The sequence below is a fragment of the Gigantopelta aegis genome, chromosome 3 (assembly GCF_016097555.1).
Source record: "Gigantopelta aegis isolate Gae_Host chromosome 3, Gae_host_genome, whole genome shotgun sequence".
Taxonomy (NCBI): Eukaryota; Metazoa; Mollusca; class Gastropoda; order Neomphalida; family Peltospiridae; genus Gigantopelta; species Gigantopelta aegis.
The window spans coordinates 363,036-380,081 of record NC_054701.1 but is presented as its reverse complement, the minus strand read 5'-3'; the positions used below and the strand labels follow the sequence as shown (position 1 = coordinate 380,081).

At 38.6% G+C, this 17,046-nt stretch overlaps 1 protein-coding gene across 1 annotated transcript in view; it reads right to left on the bottom strand.

Moving 5' to 3' along the window:
• Positions 1-9,519: 9,519 nt before the first annotated feature.
• The window catches only part of LOC121367331 (tRNA (uracil-5-)-methyltransferase homolog A-like), a 58,121-nt gene continuing 50,594 nt past the window's right edge, over positions 9,520-17,046 (bottom strand). The window contains exons 10-11 of the mRNA XM_041491435.1: positions 15,645-15,741; positions 9,520-10,124 (exon numbers count right to left, since the gene is read on the bottom strand). Of these exons, the coding sequence (XP_041347369.1) occupies positions 9,764-10,124; positions 15,645-15,741 (458 nt within the window). The 3' untranslated portion in view covers positions 9,520-9,763. The remainder of the gene's footprint in view (positions 10,125-15,644; positions 15,742-17,046) is intronic.

Below are 17,046 nucleotides of genomic sequence, written 5' to 3'. Positions count from 1 at the left end.
TTTAAGAGCCATTTTGCGTACGCTTGCGTACGGCGGGGGGGGGGGGGGGGGTGTTATTAGGGTAAAATAAAAATAAAAATATATAGTTAATATGAATAACACTACAACTTTTCTCACTGATCTAGGCAGTTCTATTGTTTATCAATATTTTGTTGTCATGTGCCCCAAAAAGTTGTACCTACTGGTACTAAGTTCCGACTTTTAGGTTTATAGTTCCGAGTTAGTTCCAGTTTTATAGTTTTGTGATTAAATCATTAAACATGATTTGAATTTTTTTGTAATTAAAACAGAGCAGACGTTCCGGTTTGTAATACATTTAGAAACATTTTATTCGTCGTCAAGCGTTGTTTAATACATTTGTACAATGAGCAGTATTCATTAATTATAGTATACCATGATGACATCGACGGTGGCATTGTCTACATTTACTGGTACTGACCGACGATCTTTTGCGTATGTACGCAAGGGGGGGGGGGGGGGGGGGGGGTATGGGCACTGGCGTACGCAGGCGTACGGGGGGGGGGGGGGTGCAAAAAATCGGGAAATTGTGCGTACGTACTAAATGGATGACCCCTAATGAGAAAATGATTGTTTATTTTTACCATGCCACGTAATGAGAAAATTATCGTTTATTTTTACCATGCCATGTAATGAGAAAATGATAGTTTATTTTTACCATGCCATGTAATGAGAAAATGATAGTTTATTTTTACCATGCAATGAAAACATGATAGTTTATGCCGAGCGCTAGGACATTACAGTTTTGATATTCTTGAGTTACACATAATTATGCAAATATTATATATGGCATCGATTAATTTGTAGTTAATAAAAATAAAATGTAATTTAAAATGAGTGCAATTTTGATATTTGCAACTACTATTATACACCTTTAATGATTCCTATATTGCATGTTATTTATCAAATCCTGTGTTAATGTGGGTATTAGGCGAAGAGAATCTAGCATACATTTCCCATTCTTGATCATACCCACCACACTTCAAGATTTGTGTCTTACTGTGCTTGTATGCATCTGCAATGTCCTCTGCAGATGTGTAAATGTTATTCTTTTCACCTACCACTCAACAGTCCTTTTGTACCATATCCTGGACAGACAGCTGATGTTTAATTGGATATAAGCACAACAATAAAAATGAAATGTACCATGCCATGGTCTGATTGGTAACTCATACGAAGAACATGTCACTGGACTAGTGCATCCCGAGTTGATAGAATATTGTCTATTCCTAACGCCTTTTCATGTGTACATAACGTTTCTGGCTCTTGTGACACTATCATCTGCTCTTCCTTGGTCATACATACCTGTAATGTACCTCTGAATGGATGTTTGCAGTCAGTAGATCGTTCAAACTATCTGCTGCTCAGCATTTTGTACACTAGTCAGAACAAGAAAGGATGGCCATGCACTGCATTTGGAACTGTCCAATGTCAGTACAGTAGAAACTGTCCAATGTCAGTACAGTAGAAATTGCATCGAATACATACTTGTATAGGACCTCCTTTTACAGAGACAACATATATACATACAAACTTTCAGATCCGATATTGCGGGCGGGTGTAGCATCTGTAACTTGTACAAATATGTTTGTGTCTATTTTCTGGTGTGTACATGGTGACAAATTAAATACATCACATCTGAGCACAGTATGTCTTCTCAATAACTATCATCAATTTGGTGTACACAGAAACACGAGGCACAATGTTCACATCCCCAGATATGTAATCATTTGCCCTTTCCTTAATTATGCTTATTTGCCTTGAAGATATTGTCAAACATAACCTAGTGTCGTCACTGGCTGGCGTAGGATCTTCCATTGAATCAACTGGGATTGGTTTCAGTTTCTAATGCTGCTATAGCCAATAATAGTGGTGGATGACTGATTCTCATAAAAGAGGAAGTGATGTAAGCACATGTGTTGGTTGTACCAGGAAGGCAATGTGAACAAGTTGCTGTCATGTTTTAACAACTGCTCTCGTGCAACCTGCCTTCCTTTTTAAACATTACAACTGGTGAGTTTTTGCAAGATCAATTTGTCGTGTAGTATGCTACACATGTATTATTCACGGGTGTACAACGACAACAGCACACACATAGTTGAAGTGAGTCCATGCATCGTAGATCTAGATCCAATACAGGTGTACTAGAGCATCTACATATGACAGAGTTATCTTTCATGAATGTCTGAAATCAGCACACCAATATAATTACCACAGCACAAATTCTGTCCAGCTCTATTTCTCTTCAAAATACATTTGAGCAGATCCTTCTTGAGAATGTTTACGTTCAGTATATGTTTCATGGTCACTTGATGCAGTTTATACATTGCACAAGCAATCACCTGATGTGCATGAACTGTTCTCTTACTGTGGTGTGATTTTAAGAAGTTGTTGAGGTAACTTCAGCTAGCATTAGTCCAGCACTTTCTTCAAGAAGGGTTATCAAGTGATTTGAATATCCAGCACTTTCTTCAAGAAGGGTTATCGAGTGATTTAAATATCCAGCACTTTCTTCAAGAAGGGTTATCGAGTGATGTTAATATCCAGCACTTTCTTCAAGAATGGTTACCAAGTGATTTTAATAGCAGCATCTTGATATGTATTCCACCCAGTGTAACAACAGTCCTCTGTCTGGTATCTGGCCTTAGTTTGACACTAAATAGCCGATGTATTTTTTGTTAAATATTTATTCATTCATTCATTCTGTATCTGGCCATATCCACTGGACATATTTTGTGGATTTAAATTACTACTTAACATCCCAGAAACCTGTCCAGGATGGAACTGATAAAATTTAAGTGTAGTTGCATGGCAGGCCTTCAACAAATTTACCAAATTTACCAAATTTTTGCATTTGTTCAGTTCCAATATTCTCAATATAAGCATACTAATAATGTTGTACACTGATGTTGACAACACACCAGGGTCTAGCAGAGATGAGAAAACGGTTCCTAAATTGTTGATGGTTAAAGGCTGAGTTACTTAGGTAAACAAAAATATACCTAGCAAAACTAGTCTAAGCCAAAAGAATATGTCAACTAGATATTTTAGTCATGTCATTGAAGGGACATACGCACCACAGAAATGTGGTGGTGCCATTTATCCCTGCTAGGTGGTCAGAAAAATATTACACACTGGGTACATCATGTCTACACTCACATTTTTTCATCTGTTAGGGTCCGCTAATAATATATAAATTGTTTTTGAAGATAAATATAGTTTCACACATGACTTGCTTTAAAGGTAATGGATTAAATGTTATTTTTTAAGGTCGAATATTCATGGTTTTGAACCTAAAATTACCCCTAAGTGTCGCCAAATATTAATTTTGATATACATTTTGTGAGCATATGGTAATACTAAACCAAATAACTTAAGGCTGGGTCAAAGTTCGAGGTACACCCAACTTTTGATAGAGAAGTGAACACCACAAGTCCTGCGATTATTGATAAATGTGAGTGTGTTGGTTGTAAAAAACCCAGTTTCATCTGGGCAAAAAATGTATGCAATTTTATTTCATCTAGTACCACTGTGTCAAGTAGCCTCGTGCTTGAAACATGTATGGGGTACCTGTGAAAAAAAGTACTCGAATTTTGTCTGGAACTAGCAGTCATGGATGCTACCCGTTATCTGAGAAATGAGCAGCTTGACCCCCAATGTTTTCTGATTCACTTTAAGGGTGAGGGGTGGTAGTATTTATATCCGTGGCGTTTATGTCGATTGATACGCTGCAGGTAGGAGTTTTACCCACATATGTTACTATTGTCATCTATGGGATTTGATTTGGTAGTATACACTCAATTATAACATTAAAATGGCTTAATATAGTATTCTGTGCTTATTTGTACATACCATAATATTAATAAATGTTCACAGTGGCCATCTTTGAAAATGGCCACCATAGGGAATATTAAAAATGCCTCCAATCTTTAAAATGTTCTCATTGATGTCTAGTATGTGTGTATCACGTTTTATGCTTTTATAACACAAAGTGCACGATTCGGTCATTGATGTCTAGTATGTGTGTATCACGTTTTATGCTTTATAAACAAAGTGCACGATTCGGTCATTGATGTCTAGTATGTGTGTATCACGTTTTATGCTTTATAAACAAAGTGCACGATTCGGTCATTGATGTCTAGTATGTGTGTATCACGTTTTATGCTTTATAAACAAAGTGCACGATTCGGTCATTGATGTCTAGTATGTGTGTATCACGTTTTATGCTTTATAAACAAAGTGCACGATTCGGTCATTGATGTCTAGTATGTGTGTATCACGTTTCATGCTAAAAGTGCACGATTCGGTCATTTTTGTTTTTGTGCACATCCTCTGGACTACTAGACAGATTTGGCTTTTAAAGATGGTAGAGAGATTTGGCTTTTAAAGATGGTAGACAGATTTGGCTTTTAAAGATGGTAGAGAGATTTGGCTTTTAAAGATGGTAGACAGATTTGGCTTTTAAAGATGGTAGAGAGCATTAGTCTAACACCAGATGTCTTTAACATTTTGTATCACATTCCATAACCCCATTTCAATTGGAGCATATTTCATAATTACATTAACTTCGCAACTAAAAGCTGTTTAAAATTTAAGCTTATTTATATTTGTTAACAAATTTCCACCCTGCTCCATAATTACATTTATTAACAGAGATGTTCAGTTTAAAAGGTATCATTTTGTGAAAATGGACACTAAATATTAATTAAGGCAATCCATGAAAGGATTTCAAAGTTATAAACTATTATAAACCTTGCAAACTTCAAAATTACTGTGACATTACATTGGGGTCACGTTAAAAGTTTGTTTTGTTTAACAATATGACTTGAGTTCATTAATTTATTAAAGGTCCAGGCTTATGGCACATTATTAATACACAGTACATAAAAAATAAGCAAATAATTCCAATCTCTAAAAATGCCTTTGTTATAAACCCTTAGATTGGTCAAATTCGTATCACATGATGATCAAAACTGACATTCATAGCACCATGAATCTCAGTTTAGTGCTATTTTTGGCTTATAGCCAGAACTACTTTATGAATTATGTCAACAAAGGAATCCCCGAGGAATTTCCTTGAGATTCTATTTTTAGACATCAAACAGTAATCGTCTGCTGTCAAACTTCCAAGTGTCAGCGTTAAACATCGTAACATGTCAGAGGTTCCTATACAATTTTTTAAAGATTTTAATTTAAACACGTTAAATCTCACGAATACTTGTGTCGCACCACTTGAAGTCACACACACGCCAAAACCATCCTGTGTTGTCGCCACTTCCACAATTACAAGGCCAGTAAACACAGAAACTCGCGATACACCTGTTTCATCCATTTCCGGAAACATTGAAATCACTTTCTCCATGTCAAATCTATCAACACATGAAATTTTCACTCACTCAAAATTTGTTAACTGTAATTTCAACGCCGTAAGTGGTAAATCTGGACAGTAATAAAAAAATGGCACCCATACACAGTTCGTAGTTAAATATTCATACACCAACCGCTTCACATATAAATTATACCATACAAAATAGGTTGCTTCAGACATTTTTATTACAGGTTAAAAATTATTGAAATTACTTACGTTATATGTTTATAGTGAATTTAAAATGTTTCTTGTTGGTATTGACATTTAATGCAAATAATTAATATGAATTGTATTAATGATTGTAACATTGTCATTCTCTCATTCGGCTATTGACGGGAAAAGCTGAACCACCATAGGGATTCCGCTAATGTTGAGTATGAATTTCGTGTTAATAAAATAGTAAATAGTTGGAAAATAGAGTTCATTTTTAATTTCAAAGAGCTTTACATTAATGACATGGTTATGTGTTAGGAATTATAAGAATTGAACGCCATTCATACAGTGTGTAAAGCGGTTTTGCGTTTCATCCTAGCATGAAACTAAACAAAATTCACGTTCAATTCTTAAATAAATAAACATTACAGTATCAAAAATAAAAAACAAAAATACCATCCAAGTTATTAATAAAGTGACTTTTTGTAAAACGTTTGGGAAAAACCCCAACTGCTGAGTCAATTTGACCTGCATCAAACCTGTGATTTAGCATCCGGTGGATTCCACTTATTCTGTTAGTAGGTCAACATGCCGACAGCAGAGAATGATTTTTCGAAAAACAGCTGATTCTTAACGGATACTAGTTTTAACATTTTGATCTTATCACATTTGTACATCTACTCTAATGGTACCTCGATTGGTGAGGAAGTGGTATATGAGCACGTTAATCTAGTTACCTACCTATCCGTGAGAAGCAGGACACAAGTTCAGTCACGACTTTTAAAAATGGGATATTAACATTTGACTGTAATAAAAATGTAACTTTGCACACTTGGTGGAGAACGGGCACTCAGCACACTTGGTGGAGAACGGGCACTCAGCACACTTGGTGGAGAACGGGCACTTAGCACACTTGGTGGAGAACGGGCACTTAGCACACTTGGTGGAGAAGGGGCACTTTGCACACTTAGTGGAGAATGCACAAAAGCTAAATGGCAGCCACATACATCAAAGATTTGAGTATTTCTTTGTCCCTTTCAGGTATTGTCCCACAAATATAAAACTTTGCATAAATGTTTTACATTTTCTCCATACATGGCTAAATATTTTCAAGTATTAAATTGTGATCATAAGAATGTTTGTAATTCCACTTCGTCTACTAATTCTTGTGAACTGCTTGTATGAAAATCTAATGTGTAGTATGTGTCTACTAGAAATCCAGTTCTGGCACACCATGCCCTCTTCACACTTGATAATAAATATTCTCTATAAAATCCTAGAATCCTACATCAGTACTGTGATGTTATTATTTTTCATCCATTACTGTTGTGATGCTGCTTTTCATATTTTCCCAGCAGATTTGGAAGACAATCTGCTTAAACAATTATTAAAAATTGAAAACAAAATATGAAACTATATAATTATTAGGTTACTATGTTTTGTCATATTTATTTGGAGGTTTAGATAATAGTGTAACAGGTTAAACCATTATCGAACTGAGCCTAATAATGTAGTAACTTGATATTATTATTTCTTCTATCATGCAGCCTCTTTCACACAATGTTTTACCTTTTTTCTGTGAAAATAAACAAGCTTAGTTCTGAGAATGAAGATCTACATGACTGGGTGCCAAAGTTTGGGTCGACTCCTACCAGTGGACATGTGACATCAGACACTAGTCTAATGTAAAAACTATTTACAAGAAACTACTTTCTAATTTTATTTAAATGTTTAATTCAAACTGCTGGCTCAGATGGAATAGGGATGGAACAGGAAGAATAGAAAAATGAAGGGCATGTAAAAGTTATAATTGTTTATACAATTAAAACATTTGTTGTTGGAAATACTTGAAGAATGGGCATCCAACCCAGTCAGGCACAGAATTCATTTTCTAGTTATCATGTTAGCAACGTAAGTGATATTAATCCTGCAGTGACCTGACAACAGCTGAAGTTATCATGTTAGCAACGTAGGTGATATGGATCCTGCAGTGACCTGACAACAGCTGAAGTTATCATGTTAGCAACGTAGGTGATATGGATCCTGCAGTGACCTGACAACAGCTGAAGTTATCATGTTAGCAACGTAAGTGATATGGATCCTGCAGTGACCTGACAACAGCTGAAGTTATCATGTTAGCAACGTAGGCGATATGGATCCGGAAGTGACCTGATAACACAGCTGAAGTTATCATGTTAGCAACATAGGTGATATGGATCCGGAAGTGACATGATAACACAGCTGAAGTTATCATGTTAGCAACGTACGTGATATGGATCCTGCAGTGATGTGATAACAGCTGAAGTTATCATGTTAGCAACATAGGTGATATGGATCCGGAAGTGATGTGATAACACAGCTGAAGTTATCATGTTAGCAATGTAGGTGATATGGATCCTGCAGTGACGTGATAACAGCTGAAGTTATCATGTTAGCAACTTAGGTGATATGGAACTGGAAGTGACCTGATACCACAGCTGAAGTTATCATGTTAGCAACATATGTGATATGGATCCGGATCCAGAAGTGACATGATAACACAGCTGAAGTTATCATGTTAGCAACGTAGGTGATATGGATCCTGCAGTGACCTGACAACAGCTGAAGTTATCATGTTAGCAACTCAGGTGATATGGATCCGGATCCTGCAGTGACATAACACAGCTGAAGTTATCATGTTAGCAACGTAGGTGATATTAATCCTGCAGTGACGTGATAACAGCTGAAGTTATCATGTTAGCAACGTAGGTGATATAGATCCTGCAGTGACCTGACAACAGCTGAAGTTATCATGTTAGCAACATAGGTGATATGGATCCGGAAGTGACATGATAACACAGCTGAAGTTATCATGTTAGCAACGTAGGTGATATGGATCCTGCAGTGACCTGACAACAGCTGAAGTTATCATGTTAGCAACTCAGGTGATATGGATCCGGATCCTGCAGTGACATGATAACACAGCTGAAGTTATCATGTTAGCAACGTAGGTGATATTAATCCTGCAGTGACGTGATAACAGCTGAAGTTATCATGTTAGCAACGTAGGTGATATGGATCCTGCAGTGACCTGACAACAGCTGAAGTTATCATGTTAGCAACATAGGTGATATGGATCCGGAAGTGACATGATAACACAGCTGAAGTTATCATGTTAGCAACATATGTGATATGGATCCGGATCCAGAAGTGACATGATAACACAGCTGAAGTTATCATGCTAGCAACGTAGGTGATATGGATCCGGAAGTGATCTGATAACACAGCTGAAGTTATCATGTTAGCAACATAGGTGATATGGATCCGGAAGTGACATGATAACACAGCTGAAGTTATCATGTTAGCAACGTAGGTGATATGGATCCTGCAGTGACGTGATAACAGCTGAAGTTATCATGTTAGCAACATAGGTGATATGGATCCGGAAGTGACATGATAACACAGCTGAAGTTATCATGTTAGCAACGTACATGATATGGATCCTGCAGTGATGTGATAACAGCTGAAGTTATCATGTTAGAAACATAGGTGATATGGATCCGGAAGTGACCTGATAACACAGCTTAAGTTATCAGGTTAGCAACATAGGTGATATGGATCCGGAAGTGACATGATAACACAGCTGAAGTTATCATGTTAGCAACGTACGTGATATGGATCCTGCAGTGATGTGATAACAGCTGAAGTTATCATGTTAGAAACATAGGTGATATGGATCCGGAAGTGACCTGATAACACAGCTGAAGTTATCAGGTTAGCAACATAGGTGATATGGATCCGGAAGTGACCTGATGACACAACTGAAGTTATCATGTTAGCAACATACGTGATATGGATCCTGCAGTGATGTGATAACAGCTGAAGTTATCATGTTAGCAACGTAGGTGATATGGATCGTGATAACACCCCACATTATCAGGTTGGGGTCAAAGGCAGTATGGTTGCATGATAGAACAAATTACCAAGTCAAATACAATGAGTCAAAGATGACAACAAGATACTTTATTAAAATTCTTATTAAAAATAGCAATTCAAGGTACAGCATTTTATTGATTCAATTTAGTGTTTCTTTATATTGGAAATTTTATGTCCTATATTATTTTATTTCATCACTGTCACATAGTAAAATTGTAGAGTGTTCTGGCAATTTGGTAATGCCCTCATAAAACAGGTCTGGTTGTTTTGGCAACTTGGTAATGCCCTCATCCAATAGTGATTGAACATCTAGTGATGAATTAAAACACTGGTTGACTCACTCTGTTTAGGTATTTTGGTGATGGTGAGAGTCTCAGATTGGATTACTTGGCTGGTCGACTCACTCTGTGTGATGGTGAGAGTCTCAGACAGGGCCTGCGGGTTGGTTGACTCACTCTGTGTAGGTGATTTTGTGATGGTGAGAGTCTCAGACAGGGTCTGCGGGCTGGTTGACTCACTCTGTATAGGTATTTTGATGCTGGTCGGTGTCAGTCTCTCGAAGAGTACGACAAGCTCGCAGTGACTGGTCTGAGGAAACAGGTCGACCGGGATTGCCCTCACCGGGAGGAAACTCCCACCGTGATGTTTCTTTGACTTCTTGCGGATTAAGCTGAAATTGTAAAAACCAATAACACATCAAAGCCATGCAGCTAACAAGTACTGCTGACCCAGCACGTTATGTACTGGACTGGAAAATCTGAAATAAATCCAGCAAGTGACAGTGTGATAACCAACCCCATACTTACAATGCATTGCATAACCCTACTCCCTCCAGATCATTACACAATGACTAATTCACTATGAATATACTCCTCTGTGCTTACAATGCATTACATAACCCTACTCCCTCCAGATCATTACACAATGACTAATTGACTAGCAATATACTCATCTGTACTTACAATGCATTGCATAACCCTACTCCCTCCAGATCATTACACCAGCTGTGACCACATCATACTGAGCTACCACCCGCAGTGACCACAACATACTGAACTACCACCCATGGTAACCACATCATACTGAGCTACCACCCATGGTGACCACATCATACTGAGCTACCACCCATGGTGACCACATCATACTGAGCTACCACCCACGGTGACCACATCATACTGAGCTACCACCCACAGTGACCACACCATACTGAGCTCCCACCCACGGTAACCACATCATACTGAGCTACCACCCACGGTGACCACACCATACTGAGCTACCACCCACAGTGACCACATCATACTGAGCTACCACCCACAGTGACCACATCATACTGAGCTACCACCAGTAGTGACCACATCATACTGAGCTACCACCCACGGTGACCACATCATACTGAGCTACCACCCATGGTGACCACATCATACTGAGCTACCACCCATGGTAACCACATCATACTGAGCTACCACCAGCAGTGACCACATCATACTGAGCTACCACCCATGGTAACCACATCATACTGAGCTACCACCCATGGTGACCACATCATACTGAGCTACCACCAGCAGTGACCACATCATACTGAGCTACCACCCACGGTGACCACATCATACTGAGCTTACCACCCACAGTGATCACACATCATACTAAGCTACCACCCAGTCACCACATCATACTGAGCTACCACCCATGGTGACCACATCATACTGAGCTACCACCCACAGTGACCACATCATACTTAACTACCACCCACAGCCACCACATCATACTGATCTACCACCCACGGTGACCACATCATACTGAGCTACCACCCACGGTGACCACATCATACTGAGCTACCACCAGCAGTGACCACATCATACTGAGCTACCACCAGCAGTGACCACATACTGAGCTACCACCCACGGTGACCACATCATACTGAGCTACACCCATAGTGACCACATCATACTGAGCTACCACCCACAGTGATCACACATCATACTGAGCTACCACCCACAGCCACCACATCATACTGATCTACCACCCACGGCGACCACATCATACTGAGCTACCACCCACGGTGACCACATCATACTGAGCTACCACCCACGGTGACCACATCATACTGAGCTACCACCCGCAGTGACCACATCATACTGAGCTACCACCCACAGTGACCACATCATACTGAGCTACCACCCACAGTGATCACACATCATACTGAGCTACCACCCACAGTGACCACATCATACTCAGCTACCACCCACGGTGACCACATACTGAGCTATCACCAGCAGTGACACAATACTGAGCTACCACCCACAGTGACCACATCATACTGAGCTATCACCAGCAGTGACCACATCATACTGAGCTACCACCCACAGTGACCACATCATACTGAGCTACCACCAGCAGTGACCACATCATACTGAGCTTCCACCAGCAGTGATCACATCATACTGAGCTACCACCCAGGGACCACATCATACTGAGCTACCACCAGCAGTGACCACACCATACTGAGCTACCACCCTCGGTGACATCATACTGAGCTACCACGAGCAGTGATCACATCATACTGAGCTACCACCAGCAGTGATCACATCATACTGAGCTACCACCCAGTGACCACATCATACTGAGCTACCACCAGCAGTGACCATATCATACTGATCTACCACCAGCAGTGACCACATCATACTGAGCTACCACCCACAGTGACCACATCATACTGAGCTACCACCAGCAGTGACCACATCATACTGATCTACCACCAGCAGTGACCACACCATACTGAGCTACCACCCTCGGTGACATCATACTGAGCTACCACGAGCAGTGATCACATCATACTGAGCTACCACCAGCAGTGATCACATCATACTGAGCTACCACCCACAGTGACCACATCATACTGAGCTACCACCAGCAGTGACCACATCATACTGATCTACCACCAGCAGTGACCACATCATACTGAGCTACCACCAGCAGTGATCACATCATACTGAGCTACCACCAGCAGTGACCACATCATACTGAGCTACCACCCACAGTGACCACACAGACCTGTCAACCTTTAGTCAAGAGAAAACAGGAGGTGTGTGTTGAAAAAGCAGGAGATTTTGTCAAAAAACAGGAGATTTTTTAACTTCACACAATTTAACCCAAAATCGCAAGGTTGTTGTAAACATTATTACAATAAGTTATATGAACACTACATAATGTCATATATACTTGTTAACCTTAGATCTTGGCTTTAAAAAAAAAAAAAAATTAATTAATTTAAAAAATAAAAATATGTGTATATATATTTCTTTTTAAAGTTTAAATATTATTATGATTTAATAAATATTTTTTTAAAACATTAAAACAAGAAATAAAATAAATTAATTAGTACATTTACGGCATTACACTTACAGGTTACGTTACATCATCATTTGTGGCTAGTGTACCCAAATTGAAGCACCCAAGACAAATTTATATAAATCTTATAAATTAATATTAAGTTTTTACTATAATGAGGAAGTGTGGTACTTATTTAAAATCATTATAATGATGCAATAAACATTGCATTTCCATTAATCAAGTAAAACCTCATTACGGACATTGTGTGAAATATACCGGAATTATACCCATTTCCGTTTATATCAAACACAACATTTATTAACTGTAAAAAAAAAATCTATTGAAGTGTACATTTGTACCAACATTTTACTGCACAAACATACAAAATTAACTGACACAAGTATGTTTATATAGCTAATTGGTCTTTTCTTTGTCTTGCTGTGACATGTGATTTTAACATTGTGTGTATTGCTGTCAACTCTGGGCCAGAGTCTGGCACTTCCCTTATGTTATTTTGGCAAAAGGGGATCGATTTTTTTTTATGCCTACAAAAATGTCATTCAACAGGAGAAATTGTCTCCTGCACAGGTTATCAGGAGATTTGATCAAATACCAGGAGACTCCTGCCGAATCCAGGAGGGTTGACAGGTCTGTGACCACATCATACTGAGCTACCACCCACAGTGACCACATCATACTGAGCTACCACCCACAGTGACCACATCATACTGAGCTACCACCAGCAGTGACCACACACTGAGCTACCACCCACAGTGACCACATCATACTGAGCTACCACCAGCAGTGACCACATCATACTGAGCTACCACCAGCAGTGACCACATCATACTGAGCTACCTCCCACAGTGACCACATCATACTGAGCTACCACCCACAGTGATCAAACATCATACTGAGCTACCACCCACAGTGACCACATCATACTGAGCTACCACCCACGGTGACCACATCATACTCAGCTACCACCCACGGTGACCACATCATACTGAGCTACCACCCACAGTGACCACATCATACTGAGCTACCACCCACAGCCACATCATACTGAGCTACCACCCGCAGTGATCAAACATCATACTGAGCTATCATCAGCAGTAACACATCATACTCAGCTACCACCCACGGTGACCACATCATACTGAGCTACCACCCACAGTGATCAAACATCATACCACCCACAGTGACCACATCATACTGAGCTACCACCCACAGCCACCACATCATACTGAGCTACCACCCACGGTGACTACATCATACTCAGCTACCACCCACAGTGACCACATCATACTCAGCTACCACCCACGGTGACCACATACTGAGCTATCACCAGCAGTAACACAATACTGAGCTACCACCAGCAGTGACCACATCATACTGAGCTACAACCCACAATGACCACATCATACTGAGCTATCACCAGCAGTGACCACATCATACTGATCTACCACCAGCAGTGACCACATCATACTGAGCTACCACCCTCGGTGACATCATACTGAGCTACCACGAGCAGTGATCACATCATACTGAGCTACCACCAGCAGTGACCACATCAGACTAAGCTACCACCCACAGTGATCACACATCATACTGAGCTACCACCCACAGTGATCACACATCATACTGAGCTACCATCCTCGGTCGCAGTGACATCATACTGAGTGAAGACGAACTATATATGGCATCAAAATGGTCAAATATAGATGACAAGGGTCCAATTTCACACCTGAATTACTAATTAAATGTTCTTTATACTTTTCTACACTTTTGATATGTTTTAATATTGAGCCAAATATTGGATAGAATGACTGGACTATTTATGAAAATCCCATCCATATAGTTTAACAGGTTGGTAAGTTAACTAGAGTATCATTACATGTTTTCTTTCATTTTTTGTTGAGAATTTATAAACATCATGTGCTCTCTAAAGAATGGATATAAGAACCATGTGTTCTCTATGAAATGTATATAACAATGTGTTCTCTATGGAATGTATAACATAACTGTGTTCTTTACAGAATATATATAAGAATCATTTGTTCTCTTAGAGTGTATAATATAACAATTGTGTGTTCTTTACTTAATATATATAACAATGTGTTCTCTATGGAATTTATATAACAATGTGTTCTCCATGGAATGTATATAACAATGTGTTCTCCATGGAATATATATAACAATGTGTTCTCTATGGAATGTATATAACCATGTGTTCTCTATGGAATGTATATAACAATGTGTTCTCTATGGAATGTATATAACCATGTGTTCTCTATGGAATGTATATAATAATGTGTTCTCCATGGAATGTATATAATGTGTTCTCCATGGAATGTATACAACAATGTGTTCTCCATGGAATGTATACAACAATGTGTTCTCCATGGAATATATATAACAATGTGTTCTCCATGGAATGTATATACCCATGTGTTCTCCATGGAATGTATATACCCATGTGTTCTCCATGGAATGTATATAACATTGTGTTCTCCATAGAATGTATATAACAATGTGTTCTCTATAGAATGTATATAACCATGTGTTCTCTATAGAATGTATATAACCATGTGTTCTCTATAGAATGTATATAACAATGTGTTCTCCATGGAATGTATATAACCATGTGTTCTCCATGGAATGTATATAACCATGTGTTCTCTATAGAATGTATATAACAATGTGTTCTCTATGGAATGTATAACATAACAATTGTGTTCTTTACGGAATATATATAACAATCATGTGTTCTCTTAGAATGTATAATATAACAATTGTGTGTTCTTTACATAATATATATGACAATATGTTCTCTATCGATTGTATATTAAAATCTCACTCTGTGAAGTTTGGCTTCACTGACTTCGGGCTGCATGAGGCGTAGACAATTCTCTGTAAGTGAGAACAAGATCTAAGAGCTTTGATGACAGATTTATCTGAAAAAAAAAGGAAACTCAGAAATTACACAGTAGTAAAAAAACCACATACGATGCACCATTTTATAAGCCACACATCACTTGAGTATTTAGTGTACAGTGGTTGACCATAAGCCACACATCACTTGAGTATTTAGTGTACATTGGTTGACCATAAGCCACACATCATTTGAGTATTTAGTGTACAGTGGTTCACCATAAGCCAAACATCACTTGTGTATTTAGTGTACAGTGGTTCACCATTTTATAAGCCACACATCATTTGTGTATTTAGTGTACAGTGTTTCACCATTTTATATGATGCACATCACTTGTTTATTTAGTGTGCAGTGGTTCACCATAAGCCACACGTCACTTGAGTATTTAGTGTACAGTGGTTCACCATTTTATAAGCCACACATCATTTGAGTATTTAGTGTACAGTGTTTCACCATTTTATATGATGCACATAACTTGTTTATTTAGTGTACAGTGGTTCACCATAAGCCACACATTACTTGAGTATTTAGTGTACAGTGGTTCACCATAAGCCACACATCACTTGAGTATTTAGTGTACAGTGGTTCACTGTTTTATAAGCTACACATCATTTGAGTATTTAGTGTACAGTGATTCACCCTTTTATAAGCCACACATCATTTGAGTATTTAGTGTACAGTGGTTCACCGTTTTATAAGCCACACATCACAGAGTTGTACACTTTTTGGAACATGTATGTTATCTCTATAAGTAGTACTAAACAAATAACTTCCAGCTGGGTCAAAGTTAGAGAAGTTAACACCATAAGTCCTGTGATTGGTGATAAATATGAATGTGTTGGGTGTAAAAAAAAAAGTTTCATCTGGGCTAAAATGTATGCCATTTTATTTCATCTAGTACGACTGTGCCAATTACTGGAGAATTAGCCTTGTGCTTGAAACAGGTGAGAGTTACCTTTAAAAAAAAGTACTCAAATTTTGTGAGGAACTAGGGTTAGTCATAGAAGCTACCCGTATCTCTGAAATGAGCAGCTTCACCCCCAATTTTTTTCTGATTCACTTTAAGAGTGAGGGGGTGGTAGTATTTATATCAGTGGTGTTTATGTTGATGTCGATTGATGCAGGTAGGAGTTTTAGCCACATGTTACTACTGCCTTCAATGGGATTTGATTTGGTAGTATATACCCTGTACTCTATGAGTAACATATTGACAAGTCACTACATAATAATATATAGTCCATGAACCAGACCTCAAAATTGTGAGTTTGAGTATCAAATTGGTGAACAGATCCAACAAGGCCTGCTCTGGGTGGATCATGAATACCTG